The sequence below is a fragment of the Bos grunniens genome, chromosome X (genome assembly GCF_055505025.1).
Source record: "Bos grunniens cultivar Pamir isolate PY7600 chromosome X, Bosgru_T2T1.0, whole genome shotgun sequence".
In the NCBI taxonomy this organism is placed as follows: domain Eukaryota; kingdom Metazoa; phylum Chordata; class Mammalia; order Artiodactyla; family Bovidae; genus Bos; species Bos grunniens.
The window spans coordinates 106,980,446-107,008,208 of NC_141194.1; the positions used below are offsets into that span (position 1 = coordinate 106,980,446).

General features: G+C 45.5%; 1 protein-coding gene across 3 annotated transcripts in view; it reads right to left on the reverse strand.

Moving 5' to 3' along the window:
• The window catches only part of GAB3 (GRB2 associated binding protein 3), an 85,866-nt gene that overhangs the window by 48,176 nt on the left and 9,927 nt on the right, over window positions 1–27,763 (reverse strand). For 2 of the 3 annotated variants that reach the window (XM_086385886.1, XM_086385885.1), the window contains exons 2-4: window positions 8,076–8,379; window positions 4,905–5,118; window positions 3,860–4,332 (exon numbers count right to left, since the gene is read on the reverse strand). In XM_086385886.1, the coding sequence (XP_086242012.1) occupies window positions 3,860–4,332; window positions 4,905–5,118; window positions 8,076–8,379 (991 nt within the window). Of the gene's footprint in view, window positions 1–3,859; window positions 4,333–4,904; window positions 5,186–8,075; window positions 8,380–27,763 lie in introns of those variants that run through there. The other variant, XM_086385887.1, reaches the window with a different exon arrangement.

Genomic DNA, 27,763 nt, shown 5'->3' on the forward strand with positions numbered 1-27,763 from the left:
CAAATAAACATGGAGATAAAGTGCTATGTACAGGATCTGAGAACCAGTCGGCCTAGTACAGGAGGTATAATTCATTACAGGGGTGTGTTGACAGATATGTATGTGTTCTCCACATTTGGGGGAGAGGAGGGGTTGTTTTCAAAATCACATGAAGATTTTGCACATTTACATATTCAGTCAGTTCAGTTCAGTTCAGTCACTCAGTCGTGTGTCCAACTCTTTGCGACCCCATGAATTGCAGCACGCCAGGCTTCCCTGTCCATCACCAACTCCTGGAATTCACCCAAACCCATGTCCATCGAGTCGGTGATGCCATCCAGCCATCTCATCCTCTGTCATCCCCTTCTCCTCCTGCCCTCAATCCCTCCCAGCATCAGAGTCTTTTCCAATGAGTCAACTCTTCACATCAGGTGGCCAAAGTATTGGAGTTTCAGTTTTTGCATGAGTCCTTCCAAGAACACCCAGGACTGATCTCCTTTAGAATGGACTGTTTGGAACTCCTTGCAGTCCAAGGGACTCTCAAGAGTCTTCTCCTACACCACAGTTCAAAAGCATCAATTCTTCAGCACTCAGCTTTCTTCACAGTCCAGCTCTCACATCCATACACGACTACTGGAAAAACCATAGCCTTCACTAGATGGACCTTTGTTGGCAAACTAACGTCTCTGCTTTTGAATATGCTATCTAGGTTGGTCATAACTTTCCTTCCAAGGAGTAAGCGTGTTTTAATTGCATGGCTGCAATCACCATCTGCAGTGATTTTGGAGCCCCAAAAAATAAAGCCTGACACTGTTTCCACTGTTTCCCCATCTATTACTCATGAAGTGAGGGGGCCAGATGCCATGATCTTCGTTTTCTGAATGTTGAGCTTTAAGCCAACTTTTTCACTCTCCTCTTTCACTTTCATCAAGAGGATTTTGAGTTCCTTTTCACTTTCTGCCATAAGGGTGGTGTCATCTGCCTATCTCAGGTTATTGATATTTCTCCTGGCAATCTAGATTCCAGCTTGTGCTTCTTCCAGCCCAGTATTTCTCAAGATGTACTCTGCGTATAAGTTAAATAAGCAGGGTGACAATATACAGCCTTGTATATTGTGGCCCACTGGAGAAGGGAATGGCAAACAACTTCAGTATTCTTGCCTTGAAAACCCCATGAACAATATGAAAGGATACTGAAAGAGGAACTCCCCGGGTCGGTAGGTGCCCAATATGCTACTGGAGATCAGTGGAGAAATAACTCCAGAAAGAATGAAGGGATGGAGCCAAAGCAAAAACAATACCCAGCTGTGGATGTGACTGGTGATAGAAGCAAGGTCTGATGCTGTAAAGAGCAATATTGCATAGGAACCTGGAATGTTAGGTCCATGAATCAAGGCAAATTGGAAGTAATCAAACAGGAGATGGCAAGAGTGAACGTCGACATTCTAGGAATCAGCAAACTAAAATGGACTGGAATGGGTGAATTTAACTCAGATGACCATTATATCTACTACTGCAGGCAGGAATCCCTTAGAAGAAATGGAGTAGCCATCATGGTCAACAAAAGAGTCCTAAATGCAGTACTTGGATGCATTCTCAAAAATGACAGCATGATCTCTGTTCGTTTCCAAGGCAAACCATTCAATATCACAGTAATCCAAGTCTATGCCCCAACCAGTAACACTGAAGAAGCTGAAGTTGAATGGTTGTATGAAGACCTGCAAGACCTTTTAGAACTAACACCCAAAAAAGATGTCCTTTTCATTATAGGGGACTGGAATGCAAAAGTAGGAAGTCAAGAAACACCTGGGGTAACAGGCAAATTTGGCCTTAAAATATGGAATGAAGCAGGGCAAAGGCTAATATAGCTTTGCCAAGAGAACACACTGGTCATAGCAAACACCCTCTTCCAACAACACAAGAGAAGACTCTACACATGGACATCACCAGATGGTCAACACCGAAATCAGATTGATTATATTCTTTGCAGCCAAAGATGGAGAAGCTGTATACAGTCAGCAAAAACAAGACTGGGAGCTGAGTGTGGCTCAGATTTACATATTACATTTCCTCAAAGTAAAGATCAGATCAATGTACTGAATACAAGATTCCACATTACTTGAAGAAGACATTTGGGTTGACATAAACTGTTAGTCATAATGATTTCCTTATCCAGTCATGAAAATATTTAATAGGATAGATGTGACACAGAAAAATATTAAACACCTATTATGTGCTGGAACCAACAATGTGGTGGATACTCATTTCAACTGATTTTCAAAACAAACCTCCCAGTTAGCCAGACACTCTTCACTGAGAGCCGTGGTGGCTTCCTGTTCGACACTGTTTGGGAAGAACCAATGAGGTGGCTGAATCCCGAAATCCTCATGACATCAAGAAATTAAACCATGATGACTGAGAGAGCAAGAGGCAGAATGCAATAGAATGTGTGCTACACCCTTGAAAAAAAGGGTGCATCAGTCCCTACTGGAACCATGCCAACTGACCACTGACAACACAACTTCTGCTTGCATCATTTCACCAAGACTCATCACCTGAATAAGAGGGGAGATCCTTCAACAAACTCGGTGACCATGACACCAACCTGCCCAAGATGGGGTCTCTCAGTATGGCATTTCAGTCTCTGTTTGACGAGCACACCTTGGAACACAGTGACAATGAGAGCCAGCCTCAGGGAGGGTGACTTCCCTGGCCACCAAGGCGAGACGTGAATGTCCTTACCTTTATCTTTACCTTTTCTATAAGGTAATGATCTTTACCTTTCCAATAAGTTGCAGCAAAAGATCCACTTAAGTGCTTTCGTTTCCACTCTTCCTTCCAATAAAATAAGTTGGCTTAAGCTCCACCTTCAGAAAACTAAGATCACGGCATCTGGTCCCATCACTTCATGGCAAAGAGTTTTAGCCTCTGTTTACTTTCATGCAAAAGAACACAACATTTGGATGGAGGTATAGCAGGAGAGAAGGAGACAGAGAGTGTGCACAGAACCCCATGGGAATCAATAGATTTCCAGAAAAAGGCCAAAGGGGGCTCCAGGAGGGCATGGCAATGGACCGAGCTGAGATGGCTAGGTTAGCGTCACCTCGATGGTGATAGCTTGGCCAAAAGCACTTCAGCTTAGCTGGGGAGAAGTTGGAAAGAACACGTCAGGTGGCATGAAGGATGAGGCTGATGGAATTGTTGACAACTAGAAGACAAGATGGAGAAGGCAATGGCACCCCACTCCAGTACTCTTGCCTGGAAAATCCCATGGGCAGAGGAGCCTGGTAGGCTGCAGTCCATGGGGTCGCTGAGTCGGACACAACTCAGCGACTTCACTTTCACTTTTCACTTTCATGCATTGGAGAAGGAAATGGCAACCCACTCCAGTGCTCTTGCCTGGAGAATCCCAGGGACGGGGGAGCCTGGTGGGCTGCCGTCTATGGGGTCACACAGAGTTGGACACGACTGAAGTGACTTAGCAGCAGCAGCAGAAGACAAGAGCTCTGCTCTCCTCCCTCCGCAGAAGCCAAAGACACTACCTTCTGTACCAAGTGGTCCCTGAGTGGCTCCAAATGAACACCAGGAGCCTGGTCTCAGGAGGGGAGGCCATCACATGGGCAGGGGCATGGCTAGGGCACCAGGAATCTGAGTTTTTTCAGCATCTACAGGGACCAAGGATATCTTCCAGTCTGCAGACAGAGATGAGCAGGGGGATGCTGGGATTGGGGCGGGGGGTTTCCGGATGTGCACTTCCACCTAGGGCCTGACCCCGCTAGGACACCAGAATGGCCTGAGGAAAGGACGCTGACATGGAAACACAAAGCAAAGAGGAGCCGGCTGCTGTCAGTACCTGAAGTTTAGCATCATCCAGCACTTACCTTTCCAGGTCCTCATGTCGTCTAAACCAGAAAGGGAGATTCTTCTGGGCACCACAGTGCCTTCTGGCTTCTTGAGGCTACTGGGCCCTCTGCACAGGAACTGCTCCTTGTGCCACCATTCAGAGAGATGGCTCGGCTTAGGGGGGCGAGGAGGGGGTATGTTAGACATCACGTCTAGTTCTTTTACCCCATAGGGCAAGGAAGCTTGGTTTTGATCAAACCAAGAATTTAAGGAAGTTTCCCCCAGTGGTAAAGCAAAGTGGTCCCTGGATGGGCCATTGACATCTTTCATCCAGATCAGGGTGGCCTGGGGCCTCATGGAGGGGGCCTCCTGAGACCCGTTCCCAGGGTGTGAAGGGCAGGCCAGGCTCCCAGAGGGTGGCGGCTGTGGGCAGTCCACAAAGACGTCGTCAAAGGAAGCCTGCTCCAGTGAGCGCTCTGAGTTTGACCAGCTGTCACATCTGGTGGGGAGACTGAGGGAAGAAAAGCACAGACACTTGACTGAAAGGTCACAAGTCCCCACAGCGGCTGTTGGTACTGCTACACCTTTGGCAGAAGTTTGAAGGAGAAAGCCACCCACCCACTGCAAAGCCACGCTGTGGGGGAAAAAAGGCCATGCTGCCATCATGCCCCCTACTCTAATGTTGCCATTTTTTTTTTTTAACTTTTATAGTGACATTCCCTCCACACCCCTCAGTGACAGCAACCCCTTGATGTAGGGGGGAAAAAAAAAAAGGTTTGTTGATTTTTCTCATCATCTAAGTGGAAGATACAAATGAAAATGCAAGGTTAGAAATGAAAGCCACAACGCCAAAATGCCTGAGTCATTCTGTTTGGTGTACCACATGCTTCGGCCTTGATAGTGGTTGATAGGGATCTGGCCCTGCCCTGGCGGCAGCAGGAAGCGAGGGGAGCAGAGATACACCCACTAGAAGATGCTACAGCTAAACAGCCTGATTTGCAGCGAGGGCATGGCAGTCACAGAGGCTGCAAGAGGAAGCAGTGTGGGTTCTGCCAATGGAGGAGGCCGGGCGCAGAGGCATACCTGGCGTGGTGCAGTCTTCCCGTCTCGCAGTTGGATAGAATCAGATAATCAGGAAGCAAGAACAACTCTGACTCACTTCTGGTTTCCTCAGTGGCTACAGTACTAGTGCTCAGGTCATCTCTTGGCAGGGAGCAGACAGCAGGGTTGGTGAGAAGGGAGCTGGAGGGGGAGGGCTGTGCGGAGGAGGGGGTGCGACAGCCACTCTCCATGGAATCTGCAGGACAAATCGTTTCCCAGCAGAATGTTTAAGAATGGCTAGAACACAGTTTCTCAGATGGCATCTAAGAAGCCAAACAGAAGATGAAAATCACAGCTGGTGTTTGTACTGATGGAGAAGACCATTTCCCCAAGCTATAAACAACGTCTGGGGAAGAAGGCCAATGTTCCAAGAGTGAAGTGTTGAATCAACTAAGGGCAAAATAAAGCAATCATTCTTGGCCTAAAAATCTGCAGATAGTCTACACACAGCTTCTTCATGGCCCTCAGCCACAACTCTGCATTCATCACTGTTTATTCACTCAACAAATATACACATATATATGCATAACAAATATATATACGTATACTTACATATGCATTTGGGCACATGTGCAGGCATGCAGATATAGACATATATGTCTACTTATGTCTATATAGATACTTTCTCTTACACCTACTATGTGCACGGGACTGTTCTAACTTTGCCAGCCAAGACAAAGACTCTGCCCCCATTGGCATTTACAGCCCACCAGAGGAGAGAGACAAGTAACACATAAAGAGCAGTGTGAATGATTGACCGCTAGTGATGTCTAAGGAAAAGGAATGAAAGAAATAAAGTGTTGTGATGGCTGGTAAAGCCCACATTCAGAAACTCCCAATGAAAAGCCTGCTTTTATTTCCCTTTTGAACCAAGTTAGCAGGAATTTAGGATTCCTGAGTCAGAGTGGCCCAGAACTGCCTGAATTCAAGTGCAGACTCTAATATCTAGCTGTCGTGACCTTGGGCAAGTTATCTGCTTGGTCCAAGTTTTCTTCTCTATAAAGTGGTTACGCTCAGAGTACCTCTGCCACACAGTTGGTCTGGGGATGAGAAGTGCTAATACACAAAAGCATTTAATGGAGTTACTGGCCAGGGTACACATGATGTGCTGCCTACCTATGGTTACCAGAGACAGAACCAAACACTCTATGTGAGAAGCCACAATACAGCCCCTTTAGGCTTGGTTCTGAGATGAAGAGGAATCAACCCCTACAGTTCAGTTCAGTTCAGTTCAGTCACTCAGTCATGTCCGACTCTTTGCAACCCCATAAACTGCAGCACGCCAGGCCTCCCTGTCCATCACCAACTCCCAGAGTTCATTCAAACTCATGTCCATCGAGTCTGTGATGCCATCCAGCCATCTCATCCTCTGTCGTCCCCTTTTCTTCCTGCCCCCAATCCCTCCCAGCATCAGAGTCTTTTCCAATGAGTCAACTCTTCACATGAGGTGGCCAAAGTACTGGAGTTTCAGCTTTAGCATCATTCCTTCCAAAGAACACCCAGGACTGATCTCCTTTAGAATGGACTGGTTGGAACTCCTTGCAGTCCAAGGGACTCTCAAGAGTCTTCTCCAACACCACAGTTCAAAAGCATCAATACTTCGGCACTCAGCTTTCTTCACAGTCCAACTTTCACATCCATACATGACTACTGGAAAAATCATAGCCTTCACTAGATGGCAAAGTAATGTCTCTGCTTTTGAATATGCTATCTAGGTTGGTCATAACTTTCCTTCCAGGGAGTAAGTGTCTTTTAATTTCATGGCTGCAATCACCATCTACAATGATTTTGGAGCCCCCCAAAATAAAGTCTGACACTGTTTCCACTGTTTCCCCATCTATTCCTCCTCCAAACAAAGGTGGGGGGAGGCTACAGGGAACAGAAGAGGTCATGGGGGATTTGCCCATCCTCCAACTTCAGGCCAGAACTTTCTGTTTCGTGCCTGGTGCCTTACTCCTTTGTGCTCCCCTTGGCATACTGGGAAACATGTTATGTATTTACGTTTTAGCATCACTGCCAAATGAGGAAACAGAAGTCACATACGACATGAAACACAAATATGCATCTAATTGCACTGAAGGTAGGGACTAGGCATGAAGAGTGAGCAGCAAGGCTCTGCTGGGTTGCACAGTGTCTTGACAAATTCAGTGCAACTTTGTAAAGAAACTCTGTTGCAGCAAGGGCAACAGACTGCCATCATTTCATTTCCTCTTACTCGAGTGCTCTCAAAGTTCAACGGTGTAACTGCATAGCTTCACCTAGTAAGCTTGCCTGCGTCGTGAAAAGAAAAGGACTTCGTTGGCAGGAAGCACACACAGCCTCACGTCTGTCTAGAGAGGGATGCAACTCTGACTCTTCTGCGCCACCTAGTGTTAGAATGTGGTTATTTCCGTGGAAGACGATAAAGCACCCAGTTAAGGAGGGAAAGGGTGAAGCAACTGTATGCCATGGGATTTAAGGGTAAGGTTGGCCTGCTAGGCTAAGAGGCTAAAAAAAAAACGAAGACTCGAAGTCTGTAGTTTGAGGATCAAGGCATGGTGCCAGGGGCTCAATAGCAACATCCACGAAGGGAAGTTAATTGTAACCTTAAGTGCATTATAGCCAGTATATTACATAGAAACGGCAATGTGCGTGTGTGCGTGTAAAAGAGAGAGCAAGAGTGGCAGACAAAGAGCCACATGGTTCATTTGCTCCCAGTGCCCCAAAATGGTTCAGAGCAAACTTAGAACTCATTTCCGTTGCAGAGACCTTGAGCCACTTGGACATAAGCGGAAACCTTCCCTGAGTATGACAGGCAGCCTACTTCTGTCTTTCTAAAATTTAGCATTGAACAACACAATAGGCAACAGAAAATCTGGAGTTCCTAGAATTTTTTTAAAGACAGCAATATTTGATATTTCTAGAAAAACCAGCAGCAGCAGTGTGGGAAAAATCAGAGCTGTACAGAACGTCCCCACCCACATTGTGCTTTCTCTGCCTGCGTGTCCTGATGATGGCAAAGCCACCGGGCGGCTTTGAAGGGACCAAAGTGGCTCCTCATGCTCTGTGGGCAGTGCCCGGGCTTGGCCACCCAGTTCCCTTACCCCCCTGGTGCACTTGGGGCCAACACCTTTGCCTCAGCCCCCCGACTCCCCACCCTGAGTGGGCTCTTACCTCCTCTGTCCTCCAGGTGGCCGAGGTTGCAGACCTGACTGATGCTGTGCACCCACACCTGCATCTCTTCCTCCGTCTTGGCCACCAGATAGAACGTGCGAGACGTGGTCTTGACAATGAACACGAAGTGGTTCTGGAATTCCTTGCGAACGAAGCCCGGGCCCGCATGCTTCCAGACGGCGCATTCGCTAAGGTCGATGGTGCGGATGGGCTTGCTGGCACGCTGGCTGCGGTAGTACTCCAGCACGTCGCGGTCGCCACTCAGCCGGCCCCGCCGTAGCACGAACCAGCGCCGGCGCCAGGCCTGTGGGAGAGGCAAGCGGACATTGGCCCCAGTGATAGGAAGCCCCGGAGCGCACTCGGCCTCTTCCACTTTTCCCGTTGGCTATCGCGGTGGGGGGTAGCCATGGGAGTCACGCCGCCAGGTCGAGTAGAAATATGCACTCATCACAAAGGCATGCAACACAAATTTACGGGCACCCTGCTTTAAAAAAAATTTAGGGACTTCCCTGGTGGTCCAGTGGATAAGACTCCGAGTTCCCAATGTAGGGGACCCAAGTTTGATCCCTACTCTGGGAAATGGATCCCACAAGCCACAACTAAGTGTTCTCATCCCACAACTAAGACCCAGCACAGCCAAATAAAAAAAAAAAAAGAAAACTCTAATAGTGAAGGGCAGGAAGGAAGCTTTCTTACCCCTATATACCTCAATCCAGTGCGACCTAACCTAGTCGTTGAACTTGTAGAGGATTGCTCAACAAGAAAGGGAAAATCATACACATTGGTGAGGAGAGCAGATTATCATTAGTTTAAGTTAATGATTGTCTAAATTATACCAATGGACGTGAACTCGAGGGAGGGTGCAAGGATCAGAAAATGTGAAGTAAAAGAAAATCAGTACTGTGAAGTAGAGAGATGGGTAGTGCCAGCAATTCTTTACAGATTTTTTTTCTTTTTTTTTTCTTTTAATTGGAGGCTAATTACTTTACAATATTGTATTGGTTTTGCCATACATCAACATGAATCTGCCACGGATGTACACGTGTTCCCAATCCTGAACCCCCCTCCCACCTCCCTCCCCACACCATCCCTCTGGGTCATCCCAGTGCACCAGGCCCAAACATCCTGCATCCTGCACCAAACCTGGACTGGTGATTCGTTTCCCACATGATATTATACATGTTTCAATGCCATTCTCCCAAGTCATCTCCCCCACCTCCCTCTCCCACAGAGTCCAAAAGACTGCTCTGTACATCTGTGTCTCTTTTGCTGTCTTGCATACCGGGTTATCATTACCATCTTTCTAAATTCCATATATATGCATTAGTATACTGTATTAGTGTTTTTCTTTCTGGCTTACTTCACTCTGTATAATTGGCTCCAGTTTCATCCACCTCATTAGAACTGATTCAAATGTATTCTTTTTAATGGCTGAGTAATACTCCATTGTGTATATGTGCCACAGCTTTCTTATCCATTCATCTTCTGATGGACATCTAGGTTGCTTCCATGTCCTGGCTATTATAAACAGTGCTGCGATGAACATTGGGGTACACGTGTCTCTTTCAATTCTGGTTTCCTCAGTGTGTATGCCCAGCAGTGGAATTTCTGGGTCGTATGGCAGTTCTATTTCCAGTTTTTTAAGGAATCTCCACACTTATCATAAAGCGGGAGACACTTCTGCAACCACCACCTAGGTCAGTATTCCTCCATCAAGGAACTGAGATGCCCTCGGGGACATCTGAAGATAGCCCTGTGCTGCCAGTCAAGAAGGCTGGGGGCATGGAGGGTGCACACTGTCTGGCCTAAAGCGATCCTCTGTGCCCTCCTGAGAAACACCATAATAGGAATGAACTTCCCTTAATGCTATAGGAATCTGGGAAACAGCCAAATCTTGAGGTCAGATGATTAGGCAAAGTTGAGTCCAGGCTCAAAAAAGAAAAGAAACCAGAGCTGAAATAGGGCAGGCTGCTCCACAGGCCACTGCAGTGTCATTTGGGCCTGACACATTGAGAAGGCCACCAGCTTTGGCTTTGACTAGGGTGGCAGGGCAGGGGGAGAGAAGCCCCGTGTGGGGTGTTCTCAGCTCCCTCCCTGCCCAGGGGCTGCAAGATCTGAGGCAACAGAGAATTTGATGAGGCGCTGAATGGTGGATATGACCTGCAATCAGGGCTCAGAATGGAAAGCCCCTTTGACGCTGGGCAAGAGGCAGAATCAGAAGGGTGGTGGGCGGGGGAGGCGAGCAGTCACCCCATGTGAGGTTGGGACAGGGAAAAGGAAACAGAACCTGGCAGGTAAGGCCTGGCTAGGGTCTGCCTTTAGGGATGGTGTAAAGCACTCAGGAGGAAAAGGGGACGACACAGGATGAGATGGCTGGATGGCATCACCGACTGGGTGGACATGAGTTTGAGTGAACTTCCGGAGTTGGTGATGGACAGGGAGGTCTGGCGTGCTGTGATTCATGGGGTCACAAAGAGTCGGACACAACTGAGCGACTGAACTGAACTGAACTGAAAGCGCTCAGGAGACATCTGACCCCTTGGAAGAGGGACAAAGCAGTGTAATTAAGTGCTTGTTTTTAAGACGACAGAAATAACAGCATTTGTGTAGGCTTATGGGAGTCATGGAAGAAGAAGCATTAATGATTGGAGAACTTTCTGTCACAAAAACCTGGGACTGGATAGCGTGGAGCCCCTGACCATGAGAGGAAGCTCCAGCGTCACTGTCAGGATGAGAGAACGCCCTGGGGCACCAGGGGTACCCCAAACTTTCCAAAGGCCACTTTGGTGGGGAAATGTGAAGAGGAACTTTGTTGTACTTCCCAAAAAATGTTTCTAAAAGAGGAAGTCAAAGTGGAGGCTGAAACAAGTTTCAAGTTAACTGCTCTTTGTTTTGTAGAAACCCATTTCTTAGCCTTGAATAACAGTGTTGGTGGGCTGGGGCTGGGGAACACGATTAGGGCTCACCAAGTAGCTGGGGTGCTGAGAGAGGGGGAAGAGACAAAACGGGAAGATTTCAATCCCATGAAGGAGCACTCTGCTAGGAGAAGGACACAGACATTCGTTCAGCAATTATCTGTTGACATCCTAACAGGCTGGCCAGTGGGCAGACACGGGGGGGAATGGAAGTGAACCAGCCATTGAACAGGCCCTGCCACTCAGTCTTGTGAGCAACAGAGGAAATGGGCACATGGGATAAACAGACAACTTCTGTCAGCAAGATCAGCGCTATGATAAGGGAGAGCTAAGATACTATGGGCATACCCAAGAGACCTCCTTCAGGAAGATGTGGTGGCCAAGCTGAAAGTAAAGAAGGGCCAAGGATGCAGCCACATCCAGCACAGTCTGTGTGCGAAACTTACGAGCACACCCTCCCTCGAGTTGTTAATCTCTGCCCAAGACTTGTGATAATACCAAAGCTGAAATGACACTTTCTTGGAGCATTTTACTAAGTAGGTGGGACCAGGCTTCTAGAAGTGAAAGACTCATGACAAAGACCTTTAAAAAGCAGTCAGCCAGCACTGAAGTGAAGCTCTTCACAGGGACACCGTTCTGCAAGGAATTTATTGAAAGAACTCAGGGGTCAAGATGAAGACACTCCCATTGGACAAAGATGGAGCAATTCAAGCTTTAATAAATTGTAATAATCACAGTGGCTTGAAATCCATCAAATATATTTAAACCTGAGAGTTCATCATGATATTAAAAAAGAAAAAGAATGTGTCATCCTCAGAGCAGGTGAGGGAAACACTTCATGATCTTTTCACAAATGTATGCTGACTAATAAAGGAAAACCAATGATACAATTAGAATCTCACCATTTTGCTTGCCGCAGTGCATTCGCAAGCAGCGGTGTTTGCCCTCAACAGTTGCTAACTTATGAAGAGGAATAAGCAAATGTGAAAGTTCCACCCACAAAGCTAGACTGTGGGAAATTCTGTGGTCAAAGGCCCAGGTTCTTCAACAGATAAATGACAAGAAAAAGAAGGGCCGAGAGGATCTATGGAGTAAATGAATCTTAAAAGATAAATCAAAAATTTTCTGTGGGCTTATTTTTTATTGAAGTGTAGTTTATTTCTGGTTTTCTGTTAATTTCAGGTGTATGGCACATAGATTCAGTTACACATCTATATATATATATATATATATATATACTTTTTTAGATTTGTTTACATTATAGGTTATTATTAATATAAGATATTGAATATAGTTCCCTATGATATACAGTAGATCTTTGTTTCTTTTATGTATAGTAGTCTGGATCTGCTAATCTCAGAGTCCTAATTTATCCCTCTCCTGCCCTATCCCCTTTGGTAACCACAAGTTTGTTCTTTATGTCTCTGAGTTTGTTTCTGTTTTGTAAATAAGGTCATTTGTATGATTTGTTTAGATTCCACATATAAGTGAGGTCATATTATATTTGTCTGTCTTTTTCTGACTTCCTTCACTTACTATGATAATCACTAGATCCATCCATGTTGCCGCAAATTGCATTGTGGCACTCTTTTTTTATGCCTGAATAGTATTCTTTTGTATTATTGTGTCTAGGGGATGCCCTTTTGAGTAATAAAAAATTAAAGAATGCAAAGAAGAGATGTGTCTACATGTCAGGATAGTAGTCATATATGGGGAACAGGAGAAGGTTGTGGTTCAGATGGGGTACATGACGAGGCTCCAGCAGTGGGTGGCTAAGTTATTTTTCAAGCGGTTGGTGGTTACAAGGGGAGGGTGCGGTCATCTAAGAAAAATTCATAAAGCTATACATTTGCCCTATGTGGTTTGCTATATTTGTGTTTTCTTTGACAATAAAAAGGATTTTAAAACAATTCCTCTGGACAGGGCATGTTCATGGATGTGTTCACTGTGTGCCAGGCATGGGAGGGGCTGCTAGCTCTTCCCGTGGGGAGAGATTCACATTTCACAAGGGCAGGATCACAAACTCCACAGCAAAACTTTGTCACCTTGAAAGTAACTTGTAAAATGACATGGGATTGTTGGCCCCCAGGGCACCAGGCATCACATCCCCCCACTGTACCCCACTGGGCCCTGAGGGCTCCTCTAGCTCTGGCCATGAAGGATCTATTTCCCATCAGCCTTTCCTGCCACAGCCACTAATGTGACTCATTACCACCTTACCAGCATTATCTCCACAACAAAAACCTGCAACATCCTGTAACATTGTGGAAAAGTGTTTGTGCTCATTTCTCAGATGTGAAGGAGGTGAAACTAAACTCCTCTAGAAAGCTGTAATGGAGATCACAGACCTGTTGATTTGCCTGGAATTGGTTGGGGAATAACTGGATCTAATCCCTCTGATAATGAAAGCTATGTGCTGTCTTCAACCATCTTCAATACAACTTGCTGATTCTGTTTACAAACACCTCCTGGTTGGTTTCTTGATAGAAAGGGACACCCAGGTTAAACAAAGGTGCAAGTGATTGCAAGGCTGAGGCAGGCACTGTGCAGTGGCAGCCTTGGTTATCCAGGGAAGAAGGACTGAGACTTGAATCTGAATTTCCCTGTTATGGACTGAAGTGTCTCCTGCCTCAAAATTCCAATGTTTAAGTCCTAGTGCTCAGCACCTCAGAAGGTAACCTTATTTGGAGACAGGGTCTTTACAGAGGTAATCCAGTTAAAATAAGGTCTTTGGTGTAGCCCTAATGTAATATGACAGGCACATTTATAACAGGGGACACTTGGGGACACAGACATGCATGGAGTAAAGATGATGTGAAGACTCAGGGCACTGACAGCCTCTCCAATCCCAGGAGAAAGGCGGGGAACACACCTTCCCTCATGGCCATCAGGAGGAACCAACTCTTCTCACACCTGGATTGTGGACTTCTGGCCTCCATGACTGGGAGATGATATGTTTCTGTGGCTTAAAACTACCCAGTTTGTGGTACTCTTACAGCAGCCCCAGGAACCTAAGACATTCCCCCACTTTTATTCTGCATCTGAACCACCTGGGAGAACTTCCACTTCTAGCCACATTGGTGTACTTAGCCCTGAACTTGCCCCCACCCACAAAACCAACTAGAAAACTAGACCAAATATTTGAATCCAATGACTTCTGACATTGAGCAACAGTCAGCTGTGGTGTATAGGAGAAGAAAACAATGTGACTGAGTCTCAGACTCTAGCATTCTAGCTCACAGCCTGTAAGCCTGTTTCTAACTGATGGTATAGGGAAGGGACTCCCAACAGACTACGGCAATCTGGCCAAGTTGGGAAAGACAGTTCAGCATTCCGGAGGGTTGAGGTAGCTGGGAATCAGTAGGGAGAGGCACCAAAGACAAGGGTATTGGGTAAAGAGCTCCTGAAGTCCACATGGGAATTCCTTTATGGGACAGTGGCTGAATACTAACACCCCATGTTAAGTTCAGTCATTCAATTGTGTCCAACTCTTTGTGACCCCATGGACTGCAGCACGCCAGGCCTCCCTGTCCTTCACCATCTCCCAGAGCTTTCTCAAACTCATGTCCATCGAGTCGGTGATGCCATCCAACTATCTCATCCTCTGTCATCCCCTACTCCTCCCACCTTCAATCTTTCCCAGCATCAGGGTCTTTTCCAATGAGTCAGCTCTTTACAACAGGTGGCCAAAGTATTGGAGTTTCAGCTTCAGCATCAGTCCTTCCAATGAATATTCAGGACTGATTTCCTTTGGGATATACTGGTTTGATCTCCTTACAGTCCAAGGAACTCTCAAGAGTATTCTCCAACACCACAGCTCAAAAGCATCAATTCTTCGGTACTCAGCTTTCTTTATGGTCCACCTCTCAAATCCAGATATGACTACTGGAAAAACCATAGGTTTGACCAGACGGACCTTTGTAGGCAAAGTAATGTCTCTGCCTTTTAATATGCTGTCTAGGTTGGTCATAGCTTTTCTTCCAAGGAGCATGGGTCTTTCAATTTCATGGCTATAGTCACCATCTGCAGTGATTTTGGAGCATAAAAAAATAAAGTCTCTCACTGTTTCCATTGTTTCCCCATCTATTTGTCATGAAGTGATGGGACCTGATGCCATGATCTTTGTTTTTTGAGTGTTGAGTTTTAAGCCAGCTTTTTCACTCTCCTCTTTCACTTCCATCAAGAGCCTCTTTAGTTCCTCTTCGCTTTCTGCCATAAGTGTGATGTCATCTGTGTTTCTGAGGTAATTGATATTTCTCCTGACAATCTTGATTCCAGCTTGTGCTCCATCCAGCCCTGGCATTTCTCATGATGTACTCTGCATATAAGTTAAATAAACAGGGTGACAATATCAGTCTCCTTTCCCAATTTGGAACCAGTCCATTGTTCCATGTCTAGTTCTAACTATTGCTTCTTAACCTGCATACAGATTTCTCAGGAGGCAGGTAAGGTAGTCTGGTATTCCCATCTCCTGAGGAATTTTCCACAGTTTGTTGTGATCTACACAAAGGCTTTGGCATAGTCAATGAAGCAGAAGTAGATGTTTTTCTGGAATTCTCTTACTTTTTCAATGATCCCACGGCTGTTGGCAATTAGATCTCTGGTTCCTCTGCTTTTTCTAAATCCAGCTTGAATATCTGGAAGTTCTCAGTTCATGTCCTGTTGAAACCTGGCTTGGAGAATTTTGAGCATTACTTTGCTAGCGTGTGAGATGAGTGCAACTTGTACATTCTTTGGCATTGCCTTTCTTTGTGATTGGAATGAAAACTAAGCTTTTCCAATCCTGTGGCCACTGTTGAGTTTTCCAAATTTGCTGGCACACTGAGTGCAGCACTTTCACAGCATCATCTTTTAGGATTTGAAACAACTCAGCTGGAATTCCATCACCTCCACTAGCTTTGTTCATAGTGATGCTTCCTAAGGCCCAGATGACTTCTCACTCCAGGATGTCTTGCTCTAGGTGAGTGTGAGTGATCACACCATTGTGATTATCTGGGTTGTGAAGATCTTTTTTGTACAGATCTTCTGTGTATTCTTGCCACCTCTTCTTAATATCTTCTGCTTCTGTTAGGTCCATACTATTCCTGTCCTTTATTGTGCCCATATTTGCATGAAATGTTCCCTTGGTATCTCTAATTTTCTTGAAGATATCTCTAGATTTTCCAGTTCTATTGTTTTCCTCTATTTCTTTGCATTGATCACTGAGGAAGGCTTTTTTTATCTCTCCTTGCTATTCTTTGGAACTCTGCATTCAGATGGGTATATCTTTCCTTTTCTCCTTTGCCTTTAGCTTCTCTTCTTTTCTCAGCTATTTGTAAGGCCTCCTCAGACAACCATTTTGCCTTTTTGCATTTCTTTTTCTTGGGATGGTCTTGATCACTGCCTCCTGTATAATACCATGAACCTCCATCCATGGTTCTTCAAACACTCTGTCTATCAAATCTAATCTCTTGAATCTCATTGTCACTTCCACTGAAGGGATTTAATTTAGGTCATACCTGAATGGTCTAGTGATTTTCCCTACTTTCTTCAATTTAAGCCTGAATTTTTCCTATAAGGAGTTCATGATCTGAGCCATAGTCAGCTCCCAGTCTTGTTTTTACTGACTCTATAGAGCTTCTTCATCTTTGGCTGCAAAGAATATAATCAGTCTGATTTCGGTGTTGACCATCTGGTCATGTTCATGTGTAGAGTCTTCTCTTGTGTTGTTGGAAGAGGGTGTTTGCTATGACTAGTGCATTCTTTTGGCAAAACTCTGTTAGCTTTTGCTCTACTTCATTTTGTACTCCAAGGCCAAACTTGCTTGTTACTCCAGGTATCTCTTGAATCTCTATTTTTGCATTCCAATCCCCTATGATGAAAAGGACATCTTTTTTGGTGTTAGTTCTAGAAGGTCTTGTAGGTCTTCATAGAATCATTCGATTTCAGTTTTTTCAGCATTAGTGGTTGGGGCATAGACTAGGATTACTGGGATACTGAAAGATTTGCCTTGGAAATGAAGAGAGATCATTCTGTCATTTTTGAGATTGCATCCAAGAACTACATTTCAGACTCTTTTGTTGACTATGAGGGCTACTCCATTTCTTCTAAGGGATTCCTGCCCACAGTAGTAGATATAATGGTCATCTGAGTTAAATTCACCCATCCCAGTCCATTTTAGTTCACTGATTCCTAAAATGTCAATGTTCACTCTTGCCATCTCCTGTTTGACCACTTCCAATTTACCTTGATTCATGGACCTAGCATTCCAGGTTGCTATGCAAATTGTTCTTTAGAGCATCAGACTTTACTTTCATCACCAGTGACATCCATAACTGGGCATTGTTTTCACTTTGGCTCCATCTCTTCATTCTTTCTGGAGTTATTTCTCCACTCTTCTCCAGTTGCATATTGGGCACCTACCGACCTGGGGATTTCATCTTTCAGTGTCCTATCTTTTTGCCCTTTTCATACTCTTCATGGGGTTCTCAAGGCAGGAATACTGAAGTGGTTTGCCATTCCCTTCTCCAGTGGACCATATTTTGTCAGAACTCTCCACCATGACCCATCTCTCTTGTATTGCCCTACATGTCATGGCTCATAGTTTCATTGAGTTAGACAAGGTTGTGGTCCCTGTGATCAGTTTGGTTAGTTTTATTTGATTACAGTTTTCATTCTATCTGCCATCTGATGGATAAGGATAAGAGGCTTATGGAAGCTTCCTGATGGGAGAGACTGACTGTGGGGGAAACTGGGTCTTGTTCTCATGGGTGGAGTCATGCTCAGTAAATCTTTAATCCAATTTTCTGTTGATAGGCGGGGCTGTGTTCCCTCCCTGTTGTTTGGCCTGAGGTCAAACTACAATAGGGGTAATGAAGGTAATTTTGACCTCCTTCAAAAGGACTTGTGCATGCATTGTTGTATTCAGTGCCCCTAACCCTGCAGCAGGCCACTGTCGACCCATGCCTCCACCAGAGACTCCTGGACACTCACAGGCAAGTCTGGTTCAGTGTTTTGTGGGGACAATGCTCCTTTATCCTGGCTCCTGGTGAACACAAGGTTTTATCTGTGCCCTCCAAGAGTCTCCAAGTCCTGTGGAAGTTCTGTGATCAAATCCCTCTGCTTCCAAAGTCAAATTCCCTGTGGGTTCTCAGTCCCTTTGCTGGATACCCAGGTTGGGAAATCTGTTGTAGATCCTAGAACTTTCTTAACAGTGCCAGAATTTCTTTGGTATAATTGTTCAATCCATGAGGTGAATCCAAAAACAGTTACTGGACACCCAGAAACTGATCAACTACCAGAGCTCACACAGGGATGGGAGAGGTTCAGACCAGCTAGGACGGAGAAACCTGAAACATTCAGGAGAGACTTAGAGTCAGGCCTCAGTATAGGTTCATCTCAACCTCCCCTGAGAAAGTTTAAGAAGCAGACTTGGAGTGACCAAACCAATGTTTATGTTACTGAATTGACTGCCAAACAAAACTCAACACTTTTTAAAGGAAGACAAGAAAATCCAGACACTCAACAATATAATATTTATGATGTAAAGCCTCCTCCAAATTACTAGAACTGCAAAGAAGCTGGAAACTGTGTTTCATATTAGGTGAAAATCAGTCAATAGAGAACTAAAAATGACAGGGATGATGGAATAAGCAGACAATATTTTTAAAACAGCTCTTACAGTGTTTGACATTTAAAGGAAAACATGTACATATGAGAAGAGAGATAGAAGGTACAGACAAGAACAAAATGGAACTTGTGAAGATACAAATACAATATCTGAAATGAAAAATGCACTGGATGCGCAGAACAATATCTTAGACCTCAGAGAAGTGCTCAGTGAACTGGAAGCACATTTTTAGCACTTTCCTGGGAAGAAGTGAATAGACTCCCAAGGGATCTGCTAAAAACACACATTCCTGGATCTCACATCCGGAGTGGTTAGGAGTCCAAGGCCATCTCATGAAACACCTCGAAGTCACCTGCTTCTAGCTCAGAGAACATGTATTACCAACCAAGCGGAATACATCAATCTCTGAACCACAGTCTCAAGGATGCACTGTTTCAACACTGAATGTCTATCCTTTTATCAGTTTTAAACCCCTTAGAGAACATGATGAAATTCATTCACCGTCTCTCATCAGAAACATGCATGCGTGCATACACACGCATGCACACACACACTCAGACACACATGCACACACTGTTCTGGATGGCCTTCCTTCATTTAATTGCCATGCTTTCCCTCGCTGGCCTCACCTAGTAGCATTTCTCAGTGGGGCCCTTGCTTCACTTTTCACATCCAAACTGTGTGCATGGCCTGCTGACTGTACTTTCACCTCTCCATGTTACCCTGCTACAGCTGCCCTGGTCCTAGGCCCCCCAGAAATTCATTCTCAACACAGAACTCAATGGTCTTTAAAAACATCAATCCACTCATGTGGCTCCCTCGATTTGCCCTTTCCAAAGGCCCTCTAAACCTTATAATAATATCAACCCCCTTGAAGTTGGCCTGGAGCCTCCTCCTGGACCTAGCCCTACACTCCTCTCCCTCTTCAGCTCCACCACTCTTGGGTTATTTCACACTGTTCCTTCTGCTGTTCCTGAACAGGTCAAATCTCATTCCCACCTTGGGGCCTTTGCCCTCCCTGGTCCTTCTTCTCAATATAGTCTTTCACCAGATTATCTGCATGCCTGTCATTCAGATTTCAGCTTCCCGTTGCTGAAACCATAACTTAATTGTCATCATCTCAGAGCAACCTTCTCTGATCATTCAAGTCCAAGTGGCTGCACATTACTTTACACCTTAGTTCCAAACACACTACTTTCAATACCTACTATTTCTCTTTCCTGTCTGTTTGAGGATGGGTGTCTGGCCCCCACGCCAATCTCCAGTCCCCTACAGAGGCCTTGTTGTCTTGATTACTGCATTAACCTCTGCTACGTGGCACAGAAGAGTTGCTCATACTTGCTGAGTTAATGAATTTCATACATGATTTCAGGGTGCCCTGGACCTAGGTTTAAAACACTAGTCTTGAGAAACATGACTAGCTTTGTGGTTTCATAACAAACCTCATTGCCAGCATTCATTCATCACATATTTATGTACAAGGAACTCGAGTTGTGATGGGGAATCAGACAGACAAGGTCTCAGCAGTCAGGCAAGGTGCAGTCGGAGCCTTTTAACTCAAATACAGCAAATGCTCCACATTTGGAGCATTTGCAAATGCAACACACAGATATGGCAGTATGTTGTTCAAGAGTAAATTGGGGTGTCAGCTACACATGCCTAACATGAGCTTTTCTCAGCTAATAAAAGAAGCTCTTGAGATTGAGATTACCATAGACAAAAGTTCGAAGTCTGAGCACTTTATTCCTGCACTCGATTCTATTTGCACAATGAAATAAACCTGGCTGGGTTAGAGCAAGCTTCACTTCTGTGACTCCAGAATTCACTCCAATAAAATTGAAGTGGCTTGTCTGGATTGTATCCATTGTTGAAAGACACTGAAATGAACGGAGAAACATCCTGTGAGTCTCTGAGGCTGTAAAGAGACACCTTTGATTTAAACTGCTTTTCTGGCCAAAGTGATTACTGTCCCTTTGTTTCAGCGGAATTGGCCCCCTGCCCCCTCTGCAGCGGTGAAATCCCAAAGCTATGAAATCATTTCCTCTGCATGTGCACAGGACCGGTCAGCAAGCTGCCTGCATCGCCTGGCTTTCCAACCCGGGCTGAGGGAATGAAACCTCCATCAAGCTGCACTTTGAGCTGTGGGTTTGTATCCTTCACTATCCCTGTCATCTGAGCCAGAGCAGTTTTCAACTCCAGCTGGTCAAGGAACTGCTTGGGCTTCCTCCCCCTTGGACCCCTGGATGGGCTCCATGCTGCCTGCCCTGGCCCGAAGTGTCCAGAGCTCCGGGATCTGGGGCTCAGACTCCAAAATCTGAGTCTGTTCTGATTACTTACACGTGTTGGGCTTCTGAGCTGCTCTCACACGGGCCTTATCTGTCATGCTGCAGGAGGTGCCTCGATTAGAGGAGGACACGCAGAAAGATGCTGCCAAGAATCTGTGGGCAGCAAGGCCCTGCTCTAGTGGGCAAAGAGTTCAACATTTCTCACCACTACACATAAAGAGAGGTACACAGTTGGAAGGGGAACTCATTTGAGGTGCATGAGAAGTTATGTGCAGAAGAAAGGAACTCTAGGAAACAAGACCCGGCCAATGACCATCAGCTGGTCTCCAACTCACCCTGGGACTCTGGCCTATGCCCATTCTAGCCCATGTGCTCTGTGATGGCAGGAGCCTCCTCTGTCTTGGTCCCTGAAGTACTTCCAGCATCTTTAATAGTCTTAGTCTACACACACAATCAGTGCATCGTGCTGGACCAGGTGATGGACTCGGGGGATGGCTGGCTGGAAAAGCTTAACAGGAGGAATCCTTGTGTTGGAAGAGATCTTTCTGTTTCTTGCAGTTGTGGTCACCGGAATCTATGTGTTATGATGAAACCACAGTGAAACACACACACATGTCTATACACACAGACACACGCAAGTCTGTGAAGTGAAACCTACAGCAGCTCCTGTTTCTTTACAATCTCCTGGGGATGGAGGTTTCTAAATCAGTTGACAAAAAGATGTTCAATGTAAAAGAAGTCAAGAATGTACAGAAAAGGAAACCTTCAAGAAGTGGGGCACATCAAAAGCACAAAATAAGATGCTTGATTTCAATCACTGCATCCAGGGGAACCATACTCAATGGGCTGGTGAAAACACATTTATGCAATGGGCCGGGTACAGGGGAGGCAGAGATGAGCAGGTGCTCAGAGTCCCCTGAGTGGAACAAGGGCCAACGAGCTTGCAGTGATGGCATTTCCTTCTAAGTTTGTCAGCTTTTATGTATAATCCTGTGAAGTGGTCAAGGGGCAGCTAATTTTCCAGAAAAAGAAGCTGGTCCTCAGAGAGATGGAGGGTCTTGTTCACAGCCCTCCCTTTCAAGGACATGGTTCTATGTAATAAAAGAGACTGAATTCTAGTTAGTTGAAATTAAAGAACAGGGAAAATAGAGCCACAGTTGGAGGAGGGTACATGCCTACTTGCATTGGTTGGTGACCCAGGATTGCATCTATTCCAACATGAGGATTCCTCCTGTTAACCCTTCACCAGCTGCTCCTGGTCCCCTGGCACTTCAGCGAGAGGGATTTGGGTGGAACCAGAGTGATGGAGCACGTTACCTCAAGGTCACATGTTAGACTGCTTTCTGCAGACTGTCCTGTCATATGGAACTGTCAAAGCCATTTCCCTTGATCTAGCTCTGGAGTGTACTCTTCTCTGGAGTCCAGAAGAGGAAACAGGACTAAGACATGCTCTTGACTGCCTTTTCATTTCTTTCTTCTCCATTTTCATTTCCTTCATTTCCATCTTTCCTCATCCCCCATTCTTCTGACTGGAACAAGTTTCTCTTTGCATTTGTGACTATTGACAGAGACTTAGTAAATGTTAGTGAGTGTTTTTCAAACCTAACAACTGTATCCCTGACTGCTCTATGTAAGGCCCTGGGAATCTTGGAAATGCTCCCAGACCCCGAGATGAAAGAAAGTTTTTGGTAACAGCTTGGAGGCTTTCAGTAGCTTCCCAAGCCCGGCTCCTTTAAGCCCAGCTCCCAGTTTCTTCCCAGTGGTTTCACCTTGAAAACATTCAGGAAGTTTGGGGTGCGGTTATGTGTTGCAGAAGGTGAACATCATCGAAGAAACAAAGTCCTGGTTAATGTTCTATTTTCTGCTGTGCTTTACTCAAGGGGGCCCCAGTCTCCGCCTTCTACTTCCTCGCCAAGGGGGCCCACAAAAGCCAGGGGACCCGAGGGCGGGGGGTTGGGAATTTCCAGGAGCAGGTTAAGCAGGGCTCCTCTCAGCCCTGGCTCAGCGCCATCAGCCCAGGGATTGCTGTGACCCTTCAGCCTGATGGGCCTGTAACCTTCTGCCTGCCACTACACAGAGCCGGGACTTGTCGCAGGCGTGGAATAACTTCCTGTGATTGTCCTGGAGATGGTCTGGCCCACGAGATCCGCTTCCAGGGCTTGTCAACAGAGGCAGAGGAGTTCTGGATCTCTGCCATGTGGATGGAGACACCCCTGCATTTAAGGAGGAAGACAGGGCAGGGCTCTTGCTAGGATGTGAGCTCCTGAAATACATGGGATTGTGGAAAGCATTTGGAAATCTTGGTGTCTTGTGTTATTAGCTGTAAGACAGTTGAGGTCTAATGTGCAGGAAAATCTCTCTAAAATGTACCCCCCTGGCTCCTAGTGCTGAGAGTGAGCTCAGTCCATCTTGTTGAGTCAGTTGATGAATCTCTAGCTCATTCCACCTGTAATCAAAATAAATTCTGCCTGAATTAAATATTTAAATAAGGACATATTTAAATTTAACTGTTTAAATAAGGACATTTAAATTTAACTGTTTAAATAAGGACATATTTAAATGTAAATAATTGAATAAGGACATATTTAAATTTAAATATTCAAAAAGGACACAATTAAATTTAAATATGTACATTAGGTCATGTTTAAATTTAAGTGTGTGAATAAGGGTTTGTTTAAATTTAACTATTTAAATAAGGAATTATTTGTATTTAAATATTGAAATAAGGAAATAACAGGACTGAAAAAATAGAGGTGGCCATTGACCTAACACCAGCCTCTGAGAATGCTTTCTAAAAACAGGACATGACAGCCTGAGGCTACAGAGAAAAACCACGCCACACATTCATTCCTCAAAAGTTAAGATGTCGATGCTGTGAACAGGCACGCCGCCCATGACTCAGTTGCCAGGGTGCAGGGGGGCAACAGAAAGAGGGTGGTGGGCAGGAGACGGGTGCCAGCTGGTAGGCTGCTAACAGCCCCAGAGGGATAGTTACAGGGCAACTCATGTGCTGAAAACACTGTTCTGGCTGCAGGAAGTTGCCAAATCCACCTCCCAGCCTCTGGTCAGCACAAAACTGTGACTCAAGTTGTTCCACACAGGAACCCAGAGGATGCCACTGTTGACCGAAGGTCCTGTCTAGGCCTAGGAGAAGCTGGGCTCGCAGAGGGCACCTGCCTGCAGACTTGTCCCAGGTACCTAGAGAGGAAAGGAATAACCTAGCTTTCAACTGGGTTAAAGACTTGCTGGGCTGAAAGCACATACATCAATAGAAAGAAGAACCCTTTACTGTTCACAGTTCAAGGCCAATCCTCTGGGCCTCCTCCCTGCTGGAACCCAGGGCATTTCTGGAGCCTGGGCACACACGTACCAATCAGGATGTGGTCACATTTGGGGGTGAAGTGATAAGCAGCGGTCTCAAGCGAGCACCTCAAGCCACTGCCCAATGCCTCTGGCTTCAGTTCTGTTTCCCCACAGGGTCCCTCTCTGCTCCTGACATCTGAGAGTCCAGGTGGAGCTCATGCCACTGTGAAGGATTTTTCACGGGCATCCTTCAGAAATCTTTCTCCTATTTTGTCAAAACTGTACCTTTTCAGGGGTAGATAAGAGGTCTAACTGATCTAAGGTCTATTCCATGAGTTGATTAGATTTTCCTGCTCTATTTTGGACTTTTAAAAAAAAACAGTTTTTCTTTCATATTGGGTTTTAGCTGATTAACAATGTTGTAATAGACACAGGTGAACAGTTCAAGGACTCAGCCATCCATATACATGTATCCATTCTCCTCCAAACTCCCCTCCCATCCAGGCTGCCACAGAACATTAAGCAGAGTTCCCTGTTCTGTCCAGCAGGTCTTTGTTCGTTCTCCATTTTAAAAATAGCTGTGTGTACATGGATTTTTGGACTCTTTGATGAGTTTCACAGAGGGGAATTATATAAACATGTGTTCAGAAATGTCATTTTCTTCCTCAGAAATCTCTTTGAACGCTCTGGCAGTCACACCAGTCCAAGGCAAAAGAGCACCTTGTTGTTTAAATGTGTATTTGGCTGGTGTCTCATGAGGCTTTATATTATTTCTTATGCATCATAACCCTTTGTAGACCTTTTTTATTTGCCCATTTTCCCACTGCCATGCTGATCTTTCCCTAATGACTGACAAGGATTATTAACAGAAGTCATGGGTATAAACTCATCTGCCTTATACATTTGTATTGTTTTTGAAGCATCAGTGCCTAAAATTGTGCTTGGCATACAGGAGATGCTAAGTAAATATTTGTTGAGGGCTGAAGAAATGAATGAAGAGAAGTGTTTTATTCTCAAATAGCAAAAAATCTGTCTTTTCCTTTATCGTTTTTCTAACATATTTAGACAGGTTTTCCCCACCTCCAGATCAGATTGATATCCGACAACATTCTTTTGTATAAACTGTATTTCATTGTCTTCCACTTAAATGCAACACATCTGGAATTTGTTTGCCATGTCTCTATGAAGTGAGATTGATCTATATTTTTATGAATTTGTTATCAAGGTTATGAAGAAGTTTGCATCTTTTCTGTGCCCGAATAGTTTAAAGAGTATGAGAGTGAGCTGTTCTTTAAAGCTCAAAAGTTCTCCAATATTAAAACATTTGAAGTCAAGCATCTGTCTCAGAAGTAATTATCCATTTCTTTCATATTTACTTTATACTATTGACCAGAACAACATTTTAGGGTGTAACACTGTGAAGAGTGGTGCTCCTTTCCGGCAAGGCCATGTGAGAGTTCTCTGCTGTGAAAATTTGGGTGGAGTTAAATTACAGTTTAAACTTCAGTTTAATTTCTAAGTTACACCATGTGCAGGGCCCAAGACCCCAAACCACGGATTTCTTGTCAGCCCTGAAAGCCACAATGTAACAGACTTGCTTCTTGTGAAATAGGAACTGAAACAGCCACTGAAAAGGAGGCCTGAGATGGGACGACCAAGCAGCCCACAAGAAAACCTAGCTGGGGTGTAGCTCTAAGGTAGGCACGGTTCTGACGTGGAAAGAAGGCAGAGGAAACTGAGTTACCAGTGCTGTGGGATGCATCGTGAGACTCTTGACTGGAGGGAGACAGACAAGAACACAGGGAGCTCCATGCCAGAAGGAAACGGACTTTGATCCCTGACAGGAAACAGAAGTTTATAAAAAAAGTATTTTTCGCCATTTTCTTTCCACCTTTTATGTTGAACTAGTACAGGAATATCATTGCCAGATGTCAAACAAGCCAGCATCATCTGCTTCGGCTCTGTCCCTACAGTCAACTGTCAACCGGCTGCCAGACTGACCGTTACAATGCACATCCAATCACATGGTTTCTATGCTCGGAACCCACATAAGGTTTTCCTTCCTCACTGAGAGGAAAAGTCCCAGGCCTCTTCTTAGACCCTCTAAGACCTGACACCAGCCCCCCACCCTCTCCCATCACCTGTCTAACCCCAACTGCTCTTTGCTCACTCCCTGGGTTCCAGCCCAGCTCATTGCTCCTGGAACATTCCAGGTGTATTCCTGTTGGAGGGTCTCTGTGTTGAGTCCTTCATCTCCTGTGTAAGCAGTGGGGCATTTGAATTCCCTGACCCTTGTGGATGCCTAAAGTCAAAGCCAAAAGGTGTCTAGCGGCCAAGAGCAATCCCTCAAACAGGACCTGCAGGCGTTAAGTCACAAAAAGACAAGCAGATATGATCCCCTTCCATGTGGAAGTAGACGAATACTGCCTCCGAAGGCCAGGAGCTCTGTTGAGATTTAGGATGGATTCATGATACGAGGCTCTCAGAAAATAAAGACGTATGTGAGTGTTGACCTGTTACTATCAAGAGCTAGGTGGTCCATAATCAGGGAGGTGAATCAGAAGCGAGCTTCAAATGAAAAAAAAAAAAAAAAAAGACAAGGGGTGACAATAGCCTGATTTCTCCACTCTCACTCCAGGTTCTGAGCACGTGGGAACTTCTAACTGGAGAAGGACCTGTGCAGAGAGTTAGCTGGGCTTTTCCTTTGAAGACATCATCCAAGCAGCTCATCAACAGCGACAAGCCAAACTCCTTGAAAGGCCCCTCTGGGCCTTACTCTGATATCATTTTGCCACTTGGCCATATCTCCTTCTCTGTTAGGCCCAGGTCTGGAGGTGGGTGTCACTTGATTCTTGCAAATCACTGAAATGTTTCCCTCTTTGTTGCCTTCAGCAACCAGGTCCTCCATCTCCCCATCCTCTTCCCTCTCAGGTCCTGACACATTCCCTGCGACTCTGTAACTCCAAGTGGTCGTGCTCAGTTGTGTCCAACTCTTTGTGACACCCTGGGCTATAGCCTACCTGGCTCCTCAATCCATGGGATTCTTCAGGCAAGAATCCTGGCATGGGTTGCCATTTCCTCCTTCAGGGGGATTTTCCCCACCCAGGGACCGAACCCACGTACCCCACACTGGCGTGTGGATTTTTTTGCCACTGAGTCCACCTGGGAAGCTCTCAAACTCAAAGACCTGCCCCCAAACTAAGGTCTGTAGTCCCACGCTCCCTCCTGCATGGCCTCTATGATGTAATCAGGACTACAAAGATCTGGACAGATTGGCCTGAAGGCTCCACAGTGATCAGAAAGGGGAAATTCACCAGAAAGAAAGGAAAGGCCCAGTCCCTAGGCCTTGACAAAGCAAAACATCAACAGCACACGTAGAGGCTAGAAGAGAGAGAGAGAGCTCAGCAAAAGCACAGAGGAAAATGTGGTTCCCTCGACAGGAAGCCGGCATGAGTCAGCAGTGTGGTGGCCGCCAGCCCTGAACCAGGGGGACCTGCAGCCTCCAGCAGGGGAAGGGGCGCCTGGCTCCTCTCAGCCTGAGGCTTTGATTCCAGGAGCACACTCTGTCCTGGGAGC